The 16,335-nt window shown below is 36.0% G+C and overlaps 1 protein-coding gene across 1 annotated transcript in view; it reads right to left on the bottom strand.

Annotated features, from left to right (window-relative positions):
- Positions 1-16,335, bottom strand: part of MAN1A1 (mannosidase alpha class 1A member 1) — a 109,643-nt gene that overhangs the window by 49,942 nt on the left and 43,366 nt on the right. Inside the window, exon 4 of the mRNA XM_027692310.1 lies at positions 13,248-13,342. Coding sequence (XP_027548111.1) covers positions 13,248-13,342 — 95 coding nt within the window. The remainder of the gene's footprint in view (positions 1-13,247; positions 13,343-16,335) is intronic.

The following is a 16,335-nucleotide window of genomic DNA, read 5'->3' as shown; positions in this document are numbered from 1 at the left end:
AGAAGTAAAAAACCTCATAATTAATTCTCCTCCAGCTGAAAAGTTTCAAACCCATGCCTGTTAAATTCCTGGAGAATGTTTTAAGTACTAGGCAAGAAGCTGTTCTGGAAAATGCTGTCCATCTTTTCTTTTGTTGAAATTGTGTCACAAAACAACTGAAAGGACAGATTCACTGGACTGAAAACTCATGGATTCTGGTCTCCCAGAACACCTTCTCTAATGCATTCCTAATGAAAACTTAAACAGCAACAACAAAATCCCTAAAACAAGACAAGCAAACTCCCCACAAGTCTTATGTAAATAAAGCAGGTTGTTTCAACTATCTGTTCACTGACAATTTAAGGATAATGAATGGTTTTAGACAGTTTTCAACATTTAATCTATAGATGTTTTGTGCTTTTTCCTCTTCAATTGTTAAAAATAAGACTAAATATAAACCTTATTGACAAGATTACAATACTTTGTTTACCTGAATATTTTAGCAGATTAGATTTGATAGTAGCAAAACCAGGCAGTCTGATAAAGAGCATTTTCTATTATCAATTCCACTGCTAGGATCTGAGTTGTAGTTTTTGTTCAGTACCATTTGATTTCCTACTAGACTAGAGGCACTGAGCATGGGGTGATCCACAATAACCTTCACGCCTCAAAAAGAAGGCAAAAAGGGCACAAATACTCTCTCCCCCACTCCTCAAGTCACCTTGTCATGCTAATTAAATACACCTAGGTAATTTCTACTGCGTTTCTGAAAAGCATTTAGGGACAGGTTATGAAAAATGCAAACTAGTATGACCATTACAGTAACTGCATTAGTTAAATTTATTAATTTGTCAAAATTAAGTCAATAAGAGTTTTAGTAACACTATTATATTACTTGATTAGTTTTGAAAGTGATTATCCTAAGAACTCTATTTAATTGGAATAATCTCAATTTACAGGATACATTAAATCCTTGGTAGCATTTTAAGATGATTCAACATATGCAGGTCAATTACCAGTAATCACTGTTTTATACAACTGCTTCAGAAGAAACTTCAGTACAACACTGGAAAAGAATAAAAGGGGATTCTAAAAAATACAACTGAACTCCAATTCTGAAAGATACAACTGAACTTCAGCACCTGTTATTATGGTAAAAGGCTCTATAAAATATCTAAGTTGTTAAAACTGTTCTGAAATGGTAAAGATTATAAAAATCTGAGCTAACATTAAAGAACAGTTGTCTACCTTAAAATGGATGATAATAATTTGTCAGGACTGCCAAATTACTGAATTGCAGTAACTGCACTCATGCCCAGCTGCACATTAATTACCAGATTAGAAAGTTATAATTAATTTTCTTAATATCACTACACTGCTTTTCTTCCTTGAGTTAATAAAAACAGATTGCAATCAATCTTTGTTAATTCATGCTGCAGAACAGAACTGCCATAGCTATTTCTACATGCAAAAAACACCACATGCATAGTTCTTAGGGTAATACTCTGCCTAGAAACTCTATCTTCTGACATTTTAATGAAGTGTTGTAATAAGGCAAATAAATTATAAATTATAATTTGACTTAGTATAATTAGCAGAAAAACTACATAAGCTTAAAAATGAATTTTTAAAGAATCTTCTTCATTACCAAATTTAGAAGTGGATAGTATATTTCAACATATTTTGAACTCGAAAAGAGGGTTTACTTATAGTTGCATTGTTGGAAGCCTTCACTGCTGAGACTTTTAAGATTTCTTCATCAGCTGACTTCGTCATTAGAAACCATCAAAAGTGCTTCATACTTGTCTGGCCTTTCCAGAGCACATAGTGCAAGACATTTTAAGAACTAGTAAATGAAAACAACTTTACAGAGATATAGACTAAAGTACATCACAGCTCCCATCAGGAGCATTCAGTTACAAATATAGCCAAGATAATTAATGCAGCATTCGAGCAGCATATATTTTTCTGTGTCCATATCTGCATTAGTATAAAAAGGTGATTTTATAAGATGGAAAGGTTTATTCATGGGTTGTCATGTGAAGAAAGGAGAAATGAGTAAAATCAATGCACCTTTTTTTCATTTTCCATTATGCCCGAAAGCTGTTTAATTTCTCCAGCCTCATTACTGTTTAAATTTTTTTTTCTCTCACTTCCCTTCCTTTGTAAAAGATAGGAATGAGTGTAGAAACATAAGAATTATGATATCATGGCTTCCAAAGAGTGCTAACCTATTCTATTTTGATCTAATAGAAGTCTTCATATGGTCAAGCTTAGGTGTCCGAATGGGAAGAGCGAATGTCAGTAACAAATGAAGACTGAAAATATTTTTAGTTTGGGTGTTTGTGTTTTTTTAATGTTTCTAAAATCTTCCAGGAGATGGTAAAGAACAAGCAATTCTGTATTTGTGAAAGACCAGAGATAAAGGATTTTAAAAGAATATATAGCCTCTGGTAGCAAAGCTAAGCATAAGTCTTTTGTTATACATCTCTTCTCCCAAACCTCCCTAAAGAAGCCAAATTTGCCTTACACTGCCAAATGTTATAAATATGTTTTTTATATATATAAAACATCTATATGCGTGTGTTGATGTATACACACACAGAGCCCCCGTCTACCTCACAGTGTATACCAAAACACACATAAACTTGATTATCACTCTTTCCAGAATATTTAAGTACTTCAATATATTTAAGACCTTGATGAACAATGTAGTAGATGATAATACTCTAGGAGAAGTAGAATTTATGGATTAACTCTTCCATAAAGCATCATACCTTAAAGCAGCATCTCTAGTATATGCCCTGTTCGGGGTACTGGAGAGAGGCAGAGAAGCAGATCAACTAGATGACCTCAAGAATGTGAGGGAGAGAAGGAGGGAAGGAGGTAAAGAAGGAAGGATGGAAGGAGGGATGGAAGAGAGGAAGGGAAGAAACTGAAAAGCAGTCAGCCCAGAAGTCGCAGAAGACATATGTGGACAATATCCAGTACAGTTCTCAAATATTAATTTTCACAAGCTACGAAAATGAAAAATCTGAAAAAAGACTCAAAGAAGCAACCCACAGATCTGGAAAACATGATGCATCCAGGATTCAGATACTTCTTATGTGGGGCAAAAATCACAGAATCACAGTAGAGAAAACTTCTACCAGGGCTGAAAATGATCACTGCTGTGCTTCTCCTCCAAAATAAATATGGATTAGAAGAGGGCAGCAAGCATGGAAGAGGAGTAGCAGGGTTAGAAAATACATAAAGAAGAGCAGGATCAAAGACAGATTGCAATAGTTTTGATTTACAGAAAACACAGCACTAAAAGGCACTGGATGATCTCAGAGTTGTAATAAAAACTTGCAAGTAGACTAAGCATTCAATTAAGGTCTGGATGTTTAAGAGACACTATGAGAAACAGTGTAGCTGTTTTCCAACCTAAAACCATTTTGTTACATTTATCATCACCAAGATAAGGAAAAGCACAGCACTACAGGTATCATTTAATGATGAGATTATTGTTTAAAAACAATTATGTGGTCTTTATTCAGCTGGCCATGAAGTGTGTATATATCTCAACACATGAAGCTAGTCATAAAGCTGAGAAAGTCCAAGTTATGATCAGCAATTATGGAAGCAAGGAAGAAAATAATTTTAAGATTTCTGAAAAGAAAGCAAACTCCGCAATTCTCACCTAATGCTAAACATAACTAAACAATTAACAAATAACAAACTTTTGTTTCTGTTAAAATTTAAGGAAAAAATTAAATATGCATGAATGTTATTATTCTGATATAATAGACTGATTTCTAGGGGAAAAATCCCCAATTTTATGCTGATTTATTACTATAAGGCCAATCTAAAAAATTAAATGGGAAACTGTACTGCAAGAGTATCCAATGTATCCATGAAAACGGATATGCCATGACTTTCAGAAGAACAAAAGATGTCATAAGCAGTTATGACTAGTCAGCTTAAAAAATGCATAACACACCCCCATTAGCATTGCCATTATGAAACTGAAAAATACAAAATTCAAGTTTCACAGTATTAATAGGATTATGAAGTGCTATAAAGAGAAGTTGAAAATTTAGATAAGTAAAACTGTTATTTGTGATAAACATGATGCATTGGAATTGTATCAGTTACAGACACGGTCTCAGCTGTCCAGCTGCAAGGTTATAGTTTAGAGGAGGTTACGGAGAGAGCCTCTCATATCAGTAGTAATGAGAAACCGTAAAATGAAGAATAAAGATTTACCAATACCTACATAAGTCTATGTGTTTATCTGTAATAAAAGATGTACTTCAAAAAGTATTGCAGGAAATTGCTTTTTTTCAGTGAGGAAAAAATGCAGTATTCTGCGAAGATATGAGCAGAATCTGTTCTCAGTAATGATTTCTGAAAAAATGTAGTTAACAACACTTGTTCACGCTCATCATTTTAGGACAGTAAGAATACAGAGTAACTACAAACATCAGCTATTTAAACTACTGCTTATTTTAGAATCTAAAATAGTCCTTCTTTTCAATATTAAAGGAAAACCTTGTTTCTCCAGTCATGTAATGTTGAACCTTTATACCAACAATTTACTCAAAGTACAGTGTTTTTATCTACTAATGTAGATCATAAAGACATACTTTTAAATTTTGAAATTATTATTTTTAAGAATGACCTGCTCAATCTGAGAATTTAGCCAGGTAGATGTTTCAAAGTAATTTTGGCTAAAATACACAGGCAAAGCACACTGTAAATGACCTCTTTCCCCTTCTTGCAGGCAGAGTCCTGCAAATGTACATACATTGTATCAAATACACAAAGTGAACAATTTGTAAGTGCCTTTATAATTTGCCAGTTAGAAAATTCCTAGGTGGAACAATCCTAACAACAACTATCATTTTCAGATGATGTGTTTTCCTGAAATTACTTGAATTGTGGTGGAAGTGACTGAAAAGTAGTTGTGCTCATTTTATTTATTTAATGAAACCTGAAATCTGTAGGAATTGATTCCCTTCCCTCTGAAGGAAGCCTCTTCTAACAGTTACATTTTGTCTATTATAAGAATATAATTTACTCTTATATTATAATTTATTATAATTTTAATCTATACAGATTAATCTGTAAAGATTAAAATTAGGACATACACGGTACAAGCAATTGAAAGGGAAACGATCTTCAAACAGTGCAAAGATTACTTTGCCTGCACTCAGGTGTTGGTGTTCCCAGCACAGTCAATAGGGCCAAAAGAAGCAGCTCTGCAGGCTGGGCATTGGATACTTGATTTCAGGGAAGGAAGGATAACTGCTCCTCAAGCTGCTTCATAGTGCCTTTGTAGTGTGTCCCACTGTAGTGGGAGCTTGTTCCTGCTGCGCTGGGGTCTCATCTGGTGTCTCATACAAACGTGTTTCATCTGGAACTGAGCCTCAACCTGCACATCTTTAAAAACAACTCCAATACGTTTGGCAATTCAGGGCTAAGTGTTCCCTTGCAACTCCTAGGCAACAGGAAGGTATGGTCCAGGTGCAACAGATCTTTGGAAGAGATAGTGAGGAGGGAGAGGCTAGCACCCACTCAAGGAAATGTTTGCTAGCAGGGAAGAGCTTCAATGTGGGAAGGAATTTGTTCTCATGCAGGATGCTGTGTATGTTCTCTTTCTGTCTGCTGAGAGATAACTCCCTTGCTACAAGTGATAAAATTCTCACAGACATGCCCAGAGGCTCCTGCAGGGCATCCAAAAGCACACCAGGAGAACACAGCCTGGGCTTTTACTGCACATGCAAAAGGTGTTAACACCAAAACTGGTTTCTGTTTTTGCCTTCTTGGCCAACTGTATCTATCACTTAGATATATTGCAGTGTTCTCAGCAATTAAAATTAATTTTCTTCAAAACTTTTGCCACAGCCTGGTGTCTGGGGTTACCTGTGTGCCTATCAATCCTTACATATGGCATACAAATAACTCCTAAGTATCCTAAGGTGATAACAGCAGTTATCCAGCTAAAGCAAGAGTACAAGCAACACCAACATCCATATACTAATTTATAAAATTCTATTTTCAATACGTGCAATTTCAAAATCTTGCAGGCAGATTTCTTTGGGGAGCAAGAATGGTTTTAACTCTCAGGAAGCGAATTGAGGACCTGATGCAACTTTCCCACCTTATGTCATTGCATTTCGAAGAGGGACTGGTTAATTTACAACCAGACTAGCAGAAAATTTGCCATACCTGCTTGGTACTTGACATCTATTGGTATATAGGTGACTCGGGTGAACTTCCTATCCTGATTTCTAGAGCAAAACACAAAATATTTAAACTTGCCTATTCTAACTCAAATCCCTCCCTGTTTCCAGAGTAGAAACATTAATATCTTCTTCACAAATAACACACAAACACAAAAGCCATTTCCCATTTTTTTAAACCACCAAGACAAAATGTTATGATAGCTGCGGAAGGCTTTCATCCCTGAAGACTGTCTGCTGAGGAGGGGGGCAAGACCTATGAAGTGAAGACCTAGAGCCTCCTCCTCTAACCAGTTGGCTTCTGTGGGGCTGTTTGGCACAAGGTCTCTTGTTTTTTAAAAGAACATTACCTATTGTTAGCACCACAGAGAACTATAAAGTGATTGCAATTGTACAGCTGAGGAATCACATTACTAATACTCACACAGGATTTTACATAGATAAATAGTATGATAATTATGAACTTGTAAGTATTTATACTCATTTCACATTGCACTAATAAATTGTGGGAAAGAGTTAATATTTAAACTTAGAATTTGGGAATAGAATCTCTTTCTTTTGCCTATAAAGAAGGCACTTCAACTGAGAAAGATATTTTGCAATAGAAATAATAGGTCCCAAATCCCTCCTGTGTTATTGCCAGAGGGCAGCCTCCCACACAAATTCTGCATTACAATATTGAACTGAAAATGGTATTTGAGTAATACAGCCTATCATTAAGGGCTATCATAAAAATAACATTTTTTCTTGGTTCTTTTTCTTCCTTGCCAAACAGCTATGTTCCTTGAACTTTCTCATGGAATTTTTATGATATTATTATAAATGAGACTTTTTTTACATTGCCTAATGGCAAATCAGACATCACCACAGGTCAAATACACTGACTATTGAACATAAAGGTCCCTTCCAACCCAGCTGATTTTATGATTCTATGATAAAGCACTACGCAATGCTGGCTACTAATTTCAGATGAGGCAAAGACACGGTAAGAAATCTTTTAACTTTAGTGTTCTAACAAGTCCTAAACCAATGAAATTTCTTAGCAGATGACATATAACATGGTGATATCAAAATGCCTCAAACACAAAACTATTTTTCCAGGTTTCTTTGCATTCAGTACTGACTCAAGAAATGTAAACTTGTTTATGAATCATACAATTAACTGAAATGTCTGTGCTGAAAAATGTACCCTTTGCTGAAATCATTTCTGTCACTAGTTACTTATAAATTAGGATGGAATTAATTTCCTCAACTCAAGATGTTAGTTCTTTCAATTACTTGTGTACAGTCTTCTTCAGTCAATGGAAAGAGATCAGTATCTCTAGACAGCAGGATCATTCTATGCCCAAACATATGCTTGACACCAGATAAATAATTTTTAGAGAGGTAAAGTTCAGCTAGGATTTAGCTCTTTGCATCCAGTGCTAATACAAATCCACACCACGATCCAAATGCCTGAAGGCAAAAGTCTGCTTTCAATTGGTTGGTTTTTCTACAGGGGAAATCTCAGTGTTTAACTAAATATCAAAATCCTTTTTGTTATTATTACCACTTTATTACATTAGTGGAGCCATTTGCCAAAACCACACACAAAAAGCCTTTATAAACCATGTCTGCTACCTTCAGCTTTTTTCTTTATGTATTTTTGATTTCTTCCTCTAACATTATGCCAAAATTACACAGAAGGGATAAAATTAAAGATTTCAAGATTTCATCTAAACACAACTTCTGCATGGTCCTACAATAACAAATTATGCAGACAATGTAAGTTTTTCCTCCCTAAACTTGCTTTAAAAAACAGGTTTACTTTTGCTAAAGACAGTCAAATTTGAAGAATAAGCCTTTATTTAACCCTGTAGTCTTAGTCTTTTTTTTTTTTTTTTTTTAAATTTAATTTAGACACTGGAGTTAACAGTGCAAACCAGAAAAATTAAATTATCCATCCTGGTTGAATCTCTGCAAGAAATGGCTTGTTGCATCACTAGGACAAGTAAAAGCATGCACTGTTAATTATTTTAAAGAATATAGTATCATACAAACAACTTGCAACAAGTTTTGCAAAATAATGCAACAATCACATTTCAGGTATTTTGTGACAATGTAAGTGGAAGAATTAAGCTGTCCAAAAAGGTTTACTGAATTTACATGATTGGATCCCTTCTTTGTAATATTTTCAAACTTTTAAGATTCCTTTACAAACTATAAAGGTATATACTCCTAAGTGCATTGATTATGTTTTGGAAAATGTCCCAGAACTCAAAGAGAACCATTCTGTTATATGCTAAAATCTTTCCTTAGCAATACCAGAGTTTTTCTAACGAGGTAGCACACTAAAGACACTTTGAAGACCTCAAGTGTTGTTGGTACATGAGACCTCAAACACATTTTGAATTTGGGAATTACTCTGAAACTTTAAGATATTTTCGAGCAAGTTCTGTTGTCTGAAGACCAACATTTCATACCTCAGTGCTTGGTTTATTGACCACATTTCCACTGAGGTGGAAGGCGCAGAGAGAAGCTCCTTTAAATGCCTACAGCCTAAACCACTGCTGGTAGTCTGAAGTACCAGAAAAAGTACCGATAGTGTGAAGTATCAAAATGAGTGCCCCATAAGAGAACACCACCTGTGCCTGTGTCATCCTGGCAAATGCTGTGGCATTTTACCGTAAAAGCCCTCACCAAAACAGCTCTCCAAGGCAAGCCAAAGATGGTGGGGAGAACTATCCTACTCGGCACTACTGTCATGGAACAGGAATCTCAGCTGGTGGTAAAAATTAATTCAAAATAAAAAACTATGGGCGTATTTTTCCTTGCTATTTTCTTTTTTCCTAGTGATGTGAGACAAAAAACTCTTTTGAAGCTATGAGTGTATCTTGTTCTGAATCCACATAGCAGCTACAAGGGCCCAGTAGCTCCAATAAACTTTTGTTCAAACTTTGAAAACTGTGACACCTGGAAAAGCCCGTGGCCCAACTTAAATATTCTGTACAAAATGCAGTATTTTATTTATTATTAATAATAATTATTATAACAACAATAACAATAATAATAAAGTCAAAAGGGGACCTTGTTAAAAATCATGCTGACAACATCCCAATGGTATATATTGCAGCTTTGTCACTTCCAACCTCAGTTACCTACAAATGAGTAACTACTTTGTGTAAACAATTTAGTAAGGCCTCTGCTATCTCACTTCAAAAAATGTTATATTGAATTCAACTCAGGTCTGCTTTTAATGTACAATCAGTGTTAATGTGTGAAAGGCAAAGACCCTGAGCTGACATCAGGCACAGTAAGCATTTTACATTTATGTTGAGTAAATCTTACCACACCCTGTGGTTTGATTCCAATAAAAATTAATCACATATTTCAAACTTCTCCTTTTTAGTTTCTGTTCAGCTTCTTTGCTCTGACCCACTCCAACCACTCCTCAAAGCTTTTCCTCTTATACAACACTTCCCATGGTTGCTGTAGCTATAAATGTTTACATAATTCAGCTTTGTCACTGAGACAGAGGAACAGGTATGGTATACCCCTTGCATACCATGAGAGCCTTAGATACTTAGATAACATTTCCAGTTTGTTCTCTTTCCAGAAATAAAAATATTATTTACTCCAGTTGAAAACTTTTTCATTAAGGTAAGGCATAACTATTTTTCAAAGTTTCAGATGCACTTAAAGGTTATATGCTACACTGATTCTTCATAAAAAGGCAGACACCTTAATGCTTAACAGTATTGCTACATCATAGCCCAAAACACAAAATAAATAACTTATAAAAACTATGCAACTGGTCAATGTATAAAGAGCAAACATTTTACAGAAAATACATTCTTTCATATAAGAATGCTTATTAGCAAGTAGTAATGTGGTCTTATTGGAAAAATAGTGACTAGAACCCAGATACAGGTTTGCTTTTAAAGGGGGGAAAGCGCCATGAAGGCACAATTTCCATATAAAAAAAAAAATGCACAGCATCTTATATTAAGTTAATTCCTGATCGATCCAACAGAATAATATCAGTCTGGGTTCTTCTCTGTATTTCACAGCTGGGCATCATCCCATAAACACAAGCCCTGAACAGCTTCCCTTTTAATAGTTACAGAGGTAAAAATAAATAGATACATTAAAAAGATTACTTGATCCTGCAAACTTGATGCAAGGCTGGGTATTTGTTAAGCTTACTTAATTCCCTAAGAAAGTTACAATTTCAGATTTTTTTATTTCTATGAATCTGAGAGGTAAATTACAGAAATACACAAGCATTCCAATTGTTCAGTTATAAATTACTTGAAGTTTTTAGAGAGAAAGGGAAATGACAATTTTAGCATGGAGAAGCCCCATGATCACAACTCACTGAGAAGAAAAATAGAGGATCATGAATGAGCGGTGTTTCAAGAAACTCTTAGAGTTGGTGTTTTACAAGTATTGAAGACGAACTATCTAAATAAAGGATTGTGTGAGGGAGGAAAATAAATAAGTAAGCAAATAAATAAATAAAAGTGGCTTTGCCAGCTTGTGTTCCTTATTCCCAAGAATAAGACTCAAACCAGTCTGTCAACCCACTACTGCTTTAAACACTTCTCTGCCTGCAGCCTCTCTTTGTACCAGCATTTTTAGCCAGAATAGTCAGTATGTGCTATATAACCCTGGTTACTTAAATAAAAGGAAGTTCAAATTTGGCAGTACAAGCAGAAGTGAAAAACAGATGCTGCAGATGAAGATACAGAGCAATACCAAGAACATTAGAAATAAGGAAGTGCAACTGAAACTTTAGAAAGAAAGAAAAGGAAATCCCAGTACAAACAACCAATCTAATTACTTAAAATGTACTTTAGAGACCAAAGGAAATTTTACAAGCAAACACACTCAAGAACTGGCAAGTAATCTTAGCTGTAGAATAGTACAATGAACTTTATATTATATTTGATAATTAGGGTTCCACAAATAAAACACTAAGTGTCCTATGGTCACGAAGCAGTGAGGAAAGAAGCAAGATGAGGAAAAACAATGGAGAAGATAAAAAGAAAAAGACTTCGGCCTTTGGTATGTAAGCACATATATATGTTAGACAAAGGCACATATATATGTTTACACACAGGGGCATGCAAGGAGAGAGCAAGTCTGGCTATGATGATACAGGACGAGCAGAGAAAACAAACTATTTTGTGAAGAACATTTGCACAGTGAAATAAATATCCATCTGTTAATCCAAAAATAGTAATTTAAAAATAACCACTGACACCCATAATCTATTGTGAGGATTTTCCAATTTGAAGCATAAATCAAAATAAAATCAAGTAAAATACTAATCAGAAATGAGGCGTATTAGATCTGTAATATATGCAGGCTTCAGTGGCTTAGCATTTCCTAAGCCTGGATGACAGCATATTTGTTTACTCACAGTATTATGGAAGAGTCATCTATTGAAGGTCAAATCTAGGCAGATGTGGAAGGATTCAAAATGAATAACCAAGAACTCAGCATTTAATGTAAATTTTTCTGCCACAGCAAAAGAAATTATTTCAGCACAGATCCTCTTCCACTTTTATGCCAGATAAACGAATCCCTTTTGCATTACCACCTTGAAGTGTTTGTGGCTGACATCTGTAGTGCCCTATAGCAGTTGTTGTGAGAAGGTAGGAATAAAACCATAAAAATCTATCACACCATTTGAGTTATATACAAAAAAAATTTATTTAGTAGTTAAGCAGGGATTTAGATAAAAGACAAATTTTTAGCCTGAATACCTTAAACACATTTACATATACTATGTAGAGCAAGGTACTGTTGTGTTGCAATTTCAAACGTATGCTAGCATTTTGTATTCAGAAGTTTTTCTAACAGCTTACAAACAAATAACCAACACACCTCAAGCTGTTGTACTATTGAACTTGTGAAGAACTCATTAAAGCCTGTTGAGAAGAAATTATTAGCATGTATGTAATTAACCAAAGTCCAAGAATCATCACCAGGCAGCAGTTAATCAGCTCCTTCAATGATGAGAAAGTTCAGGATTTGTTAATTCCCTCCTGCTCCTGCACACAGACGTGCTTTTTTTGCCTTCTACCTCACTGCTGTTCGAAAGGAAGACGGAAGAAAAGCCTGTCTGAACTGACATGCCAGGGGGTTTCTGCAGGACTGCCTCTGAGCAGTTTACTGTGAAGCCTGAAACAAACACAGCCAATCAAGCAACACGTCAATGTATGTCCCACTGTGGGGAAAGGTGTGCTCATAAATACAGATCAAGAACAGTGGAAGATGCTGACTGCCAAGGAGGGAACCATGCAAAAACCCCACACCACCAACATATGCACATGTGAAATTCTTCCTGATTGACTTTCTTGTGATGAGTGATGCTGGGGTTTATTTGCAGTATGAAGAAAGCTGAGGTGTCCTTACGAATACACAAACACACCCCACAGGTGTAACTTTCAATATTCTTCCCCATGCAGTGCAAAGAAAGAATTTTCTTTACCAGCACAGTATTACAGCTAGCAGTCCTGAGATGGACCAAGGAATTGCTGACATGTCTGGAGGCAAGAATGATTTCAGGAAAGCATGCACCTCCTACAACAAAGTTGTGCCTTCAAACCACAACTGCCCAAAGCAAAACCACTCCTTGGGAGAAGGTACAAAACAGTGAGTCACTTGTAGCAGGTATTACTCTTGTTTCTCAATATGAAGGACATGCTGATGGTGCATTTGAGAACAGATAAAAATCAAGTGGATAGAAAACTTATCCTTTCAGAGTAGCACATGCCCTTTTGCTCTTACTCTACCTAAAACAACCGTAAAAGCAATTAAGGACCTCAGTGATGAACAACATGTTAACTGACAAAAACCCAGCCAGTTGTGAGATGAATAAATATATTTCTATGTGTATTCTTGTGTGTACAACATGTATCCACTTAAATTTCCCAATTTAAATTGTAGAACCAAAAAAGACAAAAACTGTACAGCAATTCTAATAATTCTGTGGTAAAGATGGGTTCAACATAATTTTTATATGTTCTAGTCACCAAAAAACAGTTGTTTTACCTCTTGATGTTAAGCAATGCCCAAGGTATCCCAGTGGGAGTGTTGAAAGCAGGTAGCAATTTCTCTCCAAGCTCCACTGCCTTTTTTCGGAAAACCTGAAAGTTGAGAAGAAACCAAGTGTTGGAAAATGCATTGGTGCTCAAACTAAATTAATTTAAATAATACCATTATTGAGCATATGGTACAAGCCACCTCAGCACAACGAAGCATTCCTGCTCTTTTAGAATGACGTCAAAGGAACAAAGCAGCATGACCTGTTTTCCATTGCAGCTGGTAACAAGAGAACCCACATAGCAGGATCACACAGTGACAGTGCCCAGATAACCAGCCTCTGGCATGACCCCACCAAACTAGAGCCATCAGTGCAGCCAGACCTGCTCTGGATGTTGCAGAGCAGCTTACACGCTCCCGGTTGCCCCTGTCAGATACGCCGGGCTCAGGGTGGGGGCCATGAGCCAGGTACGCTGTTGCGTCCAGGCTGGCTTGCTGGCAGCTCCCTACCCCCAGCAGCTCCCTACCCCGAGCAACACCTCCTGCTGGAGCGGTGGGGATACAGACGCAGAAAGGCTGCCTCTGCTTTCCATGAGGTTTATTAACAGCGGCTCAGCAGGCTGTGGGAGCCGGGGCTGCATCACCATGTAGCTGCTCTACTGCCAATCTGCTGCATGGGCAATCTGTGGCAAAAACACCCATACACACCACCGAAAAAAAAATAATTTTGCAGCACTACAGTCTTTATGGACTCAGCTGGCTTATGCCCAGATAGTGTCAATGCCATAATTAATAAAAAAATTAGAATATACCCCTGCAGACAACTGAGACTTAACTGATATTTAGCATCTAAAAAGTTTCGGCTTTCATTTTAAAAACATGAAGTAAAAGGAACCCAAATGCTTAACATATGCCCACAAGAATGATAAACAATTTAACAAGAGGAACTTTTATGAGTTAAAAAGCTGAAACAAAGAGGATTTTGCTTTCCTTCAACTGCCAGCTCAGCTCAGGTTACACTAATCTGATTTTTTGAGAACTGAGTGCTCTACTAAGAGAGTTTTTAATTAGAAGCAATATTGTTCCAACTTAAATATAGAAATCTATTTAGTGATTTCAATATGATGATGTTTAAGGCCTATTTCCTAGGAATTACACTGGGATCCTGCGCAACACTGAAAGGGATTATCCCAGGTGTAGTAGTCAAAATAGCAAAGTCACCTTCATTGTTCTCTCTTTCTAATAATGGTTCCTTTCAATTAATTTTTTCTTCTCAGACACATTTATGATGAATTTATATTTATTTATATATTAGAAATCAGCTTGTACATCCGATGCATCCTGTGGTGTAGCCATGCATATGTGAATACATAAATACATTTGCTGATCAAAACAAGGTAATGAAGAAGTTTCTTTCCACACATATAAAATACAATTCATAAAATCCCAGTTCCTAAAAGCCACATTGAATAAAGGTTTTCTATTATTGAAAATATGTGATCAGGAGTAAATATAAAACTCTGGGATAATCATATTACCATAAAGAAGCTCCAAACGATCCCAGTCCAAGGTCTCTTCATATGATACATATCTCAAGATTAAGAATTACAATACAAGATATTTTGAGGGTGCTAAGTAATTTCAAGCCAAATTATGGCTGAAGTCAGAAAACTTTCTCAAGTGGATTGCATGTGAGTGCTGGGAGAAACTTGGAGCAAAGCAGCAGGGAAAACAATTTGCTTGGAAATCACTTCATAATCCATGATATTTTTAACTTCCCAATTTCCCAATTGTGTACATTCTGATGAGAATTAGTTATGGATTTGTGATCTTTATCCAGCACACAATACAGTCTCCCCAAGGGTTAAAACCTTGATGAACACTCAACAACAGTTGGTGCAGAACGATTATGTCTTAGTAGATTTCCTTGGGAGGAGCAAGAGAACAGTAACCCACTATGAGAACACAAGCTTTCCCCTTGTTTCACTACATAGCCACATTTTTCACCTTGGTCTGTTGAAGCCAAACCTAGTCTTTAGTTTTTTAGCACAAGAGAGACCTCCCTCAGCCTTTCACAACATACCGTGAGATCAACTCATCAGCCTAGTTTAGCACCTCTGCCCAGAAACATTGAAATATTGACAGGAGAGTGGCTATGATGATCCTCCTAAGGAATGGGCACACCAGGACCCAGAATTTCTGTAGAAGAATCTGCTGCACAGCATAAAACTCTACCTTTTCCTGTATGTAAAAGGGCTTGATAGATATCTCAGGGAATGTGGTTAAATGCGCCACGTGTATTCTTTTTAGACAGGTATGCCATGACAAGAGGAGATCTCCCTTTCAAAAGGCACATACATATTTAACCACAGCAGACGAAGAAAGGCTCAGTAACTGCTGTACCTTACAGGCTGTATTAACCCTTCTCATTAAAAAGATTATATGAGAGCTCAAAAAGAGGTCTGTTATAATAATTGCTTCTGGACAAAAATGTGACATTTTACTGTCTTAATAAAAGGTTTGATGTACAGCAACAATGCTTTACTTCCAAATATTTCTATCAACTCACATATTTTTTAAATTCTACTGTATTTATTTTATAAATTACCAACACGAATTCTTTCAAAATAAAAATTGCTTGCTTTATGGAAATGTCACAAATAATGCTTATCAAAAATAAATACATCCCATATAAAGCAGTAAGGAAGTATTGTTCCACATATGGATATAGAAGAAAAATGTAATTCACTCCTGCTAAAAACAGTGCTCTGAATACCAGCATTAGAACACAGTGAAGACCAACACTGGAACACATTCTAACTTCTTTCTTGTCCAAAATGCACCTGTTCCGATGCAGTAAACAATTTTCCTAGTAGGCAACTAGGAAAAAGAATTAAAAAATATTTTTAAATCATCATACAATTTTGGCACAAGTGCTGAGGTGAAGATGCACTTCTTGTTTACATGAGAATTTCAACAGGTTATTACTAATGTATGCTAGTGATTTTCCTTCCCCTTCCAAAGTTAAAAATAAAAGTCAACTATGGACATTATCCAATTTTATCTCTAAGGCTAATTTAACATGGCTGAACAGCTG

The sequence above is a fragment of the Neopelma chrysocephalum genome, unplaced genomic scaffold (assembly GCF_003984885.1).
Source record: "Neopelma chrysocephalum unplaced genomic scaffold, ASM398488v2 Primary Assembly neopelma1_23, whole genome shotgun sequence".
NCBI lineage: Eukaryota > Metazoa > Chordata > Aves > Passeriformes > Pipridae > Neopelma > Neopelma chrysocephalum.
This window is presented reverse-complemented; position numbering and strand designations above follow the sequence as displayed.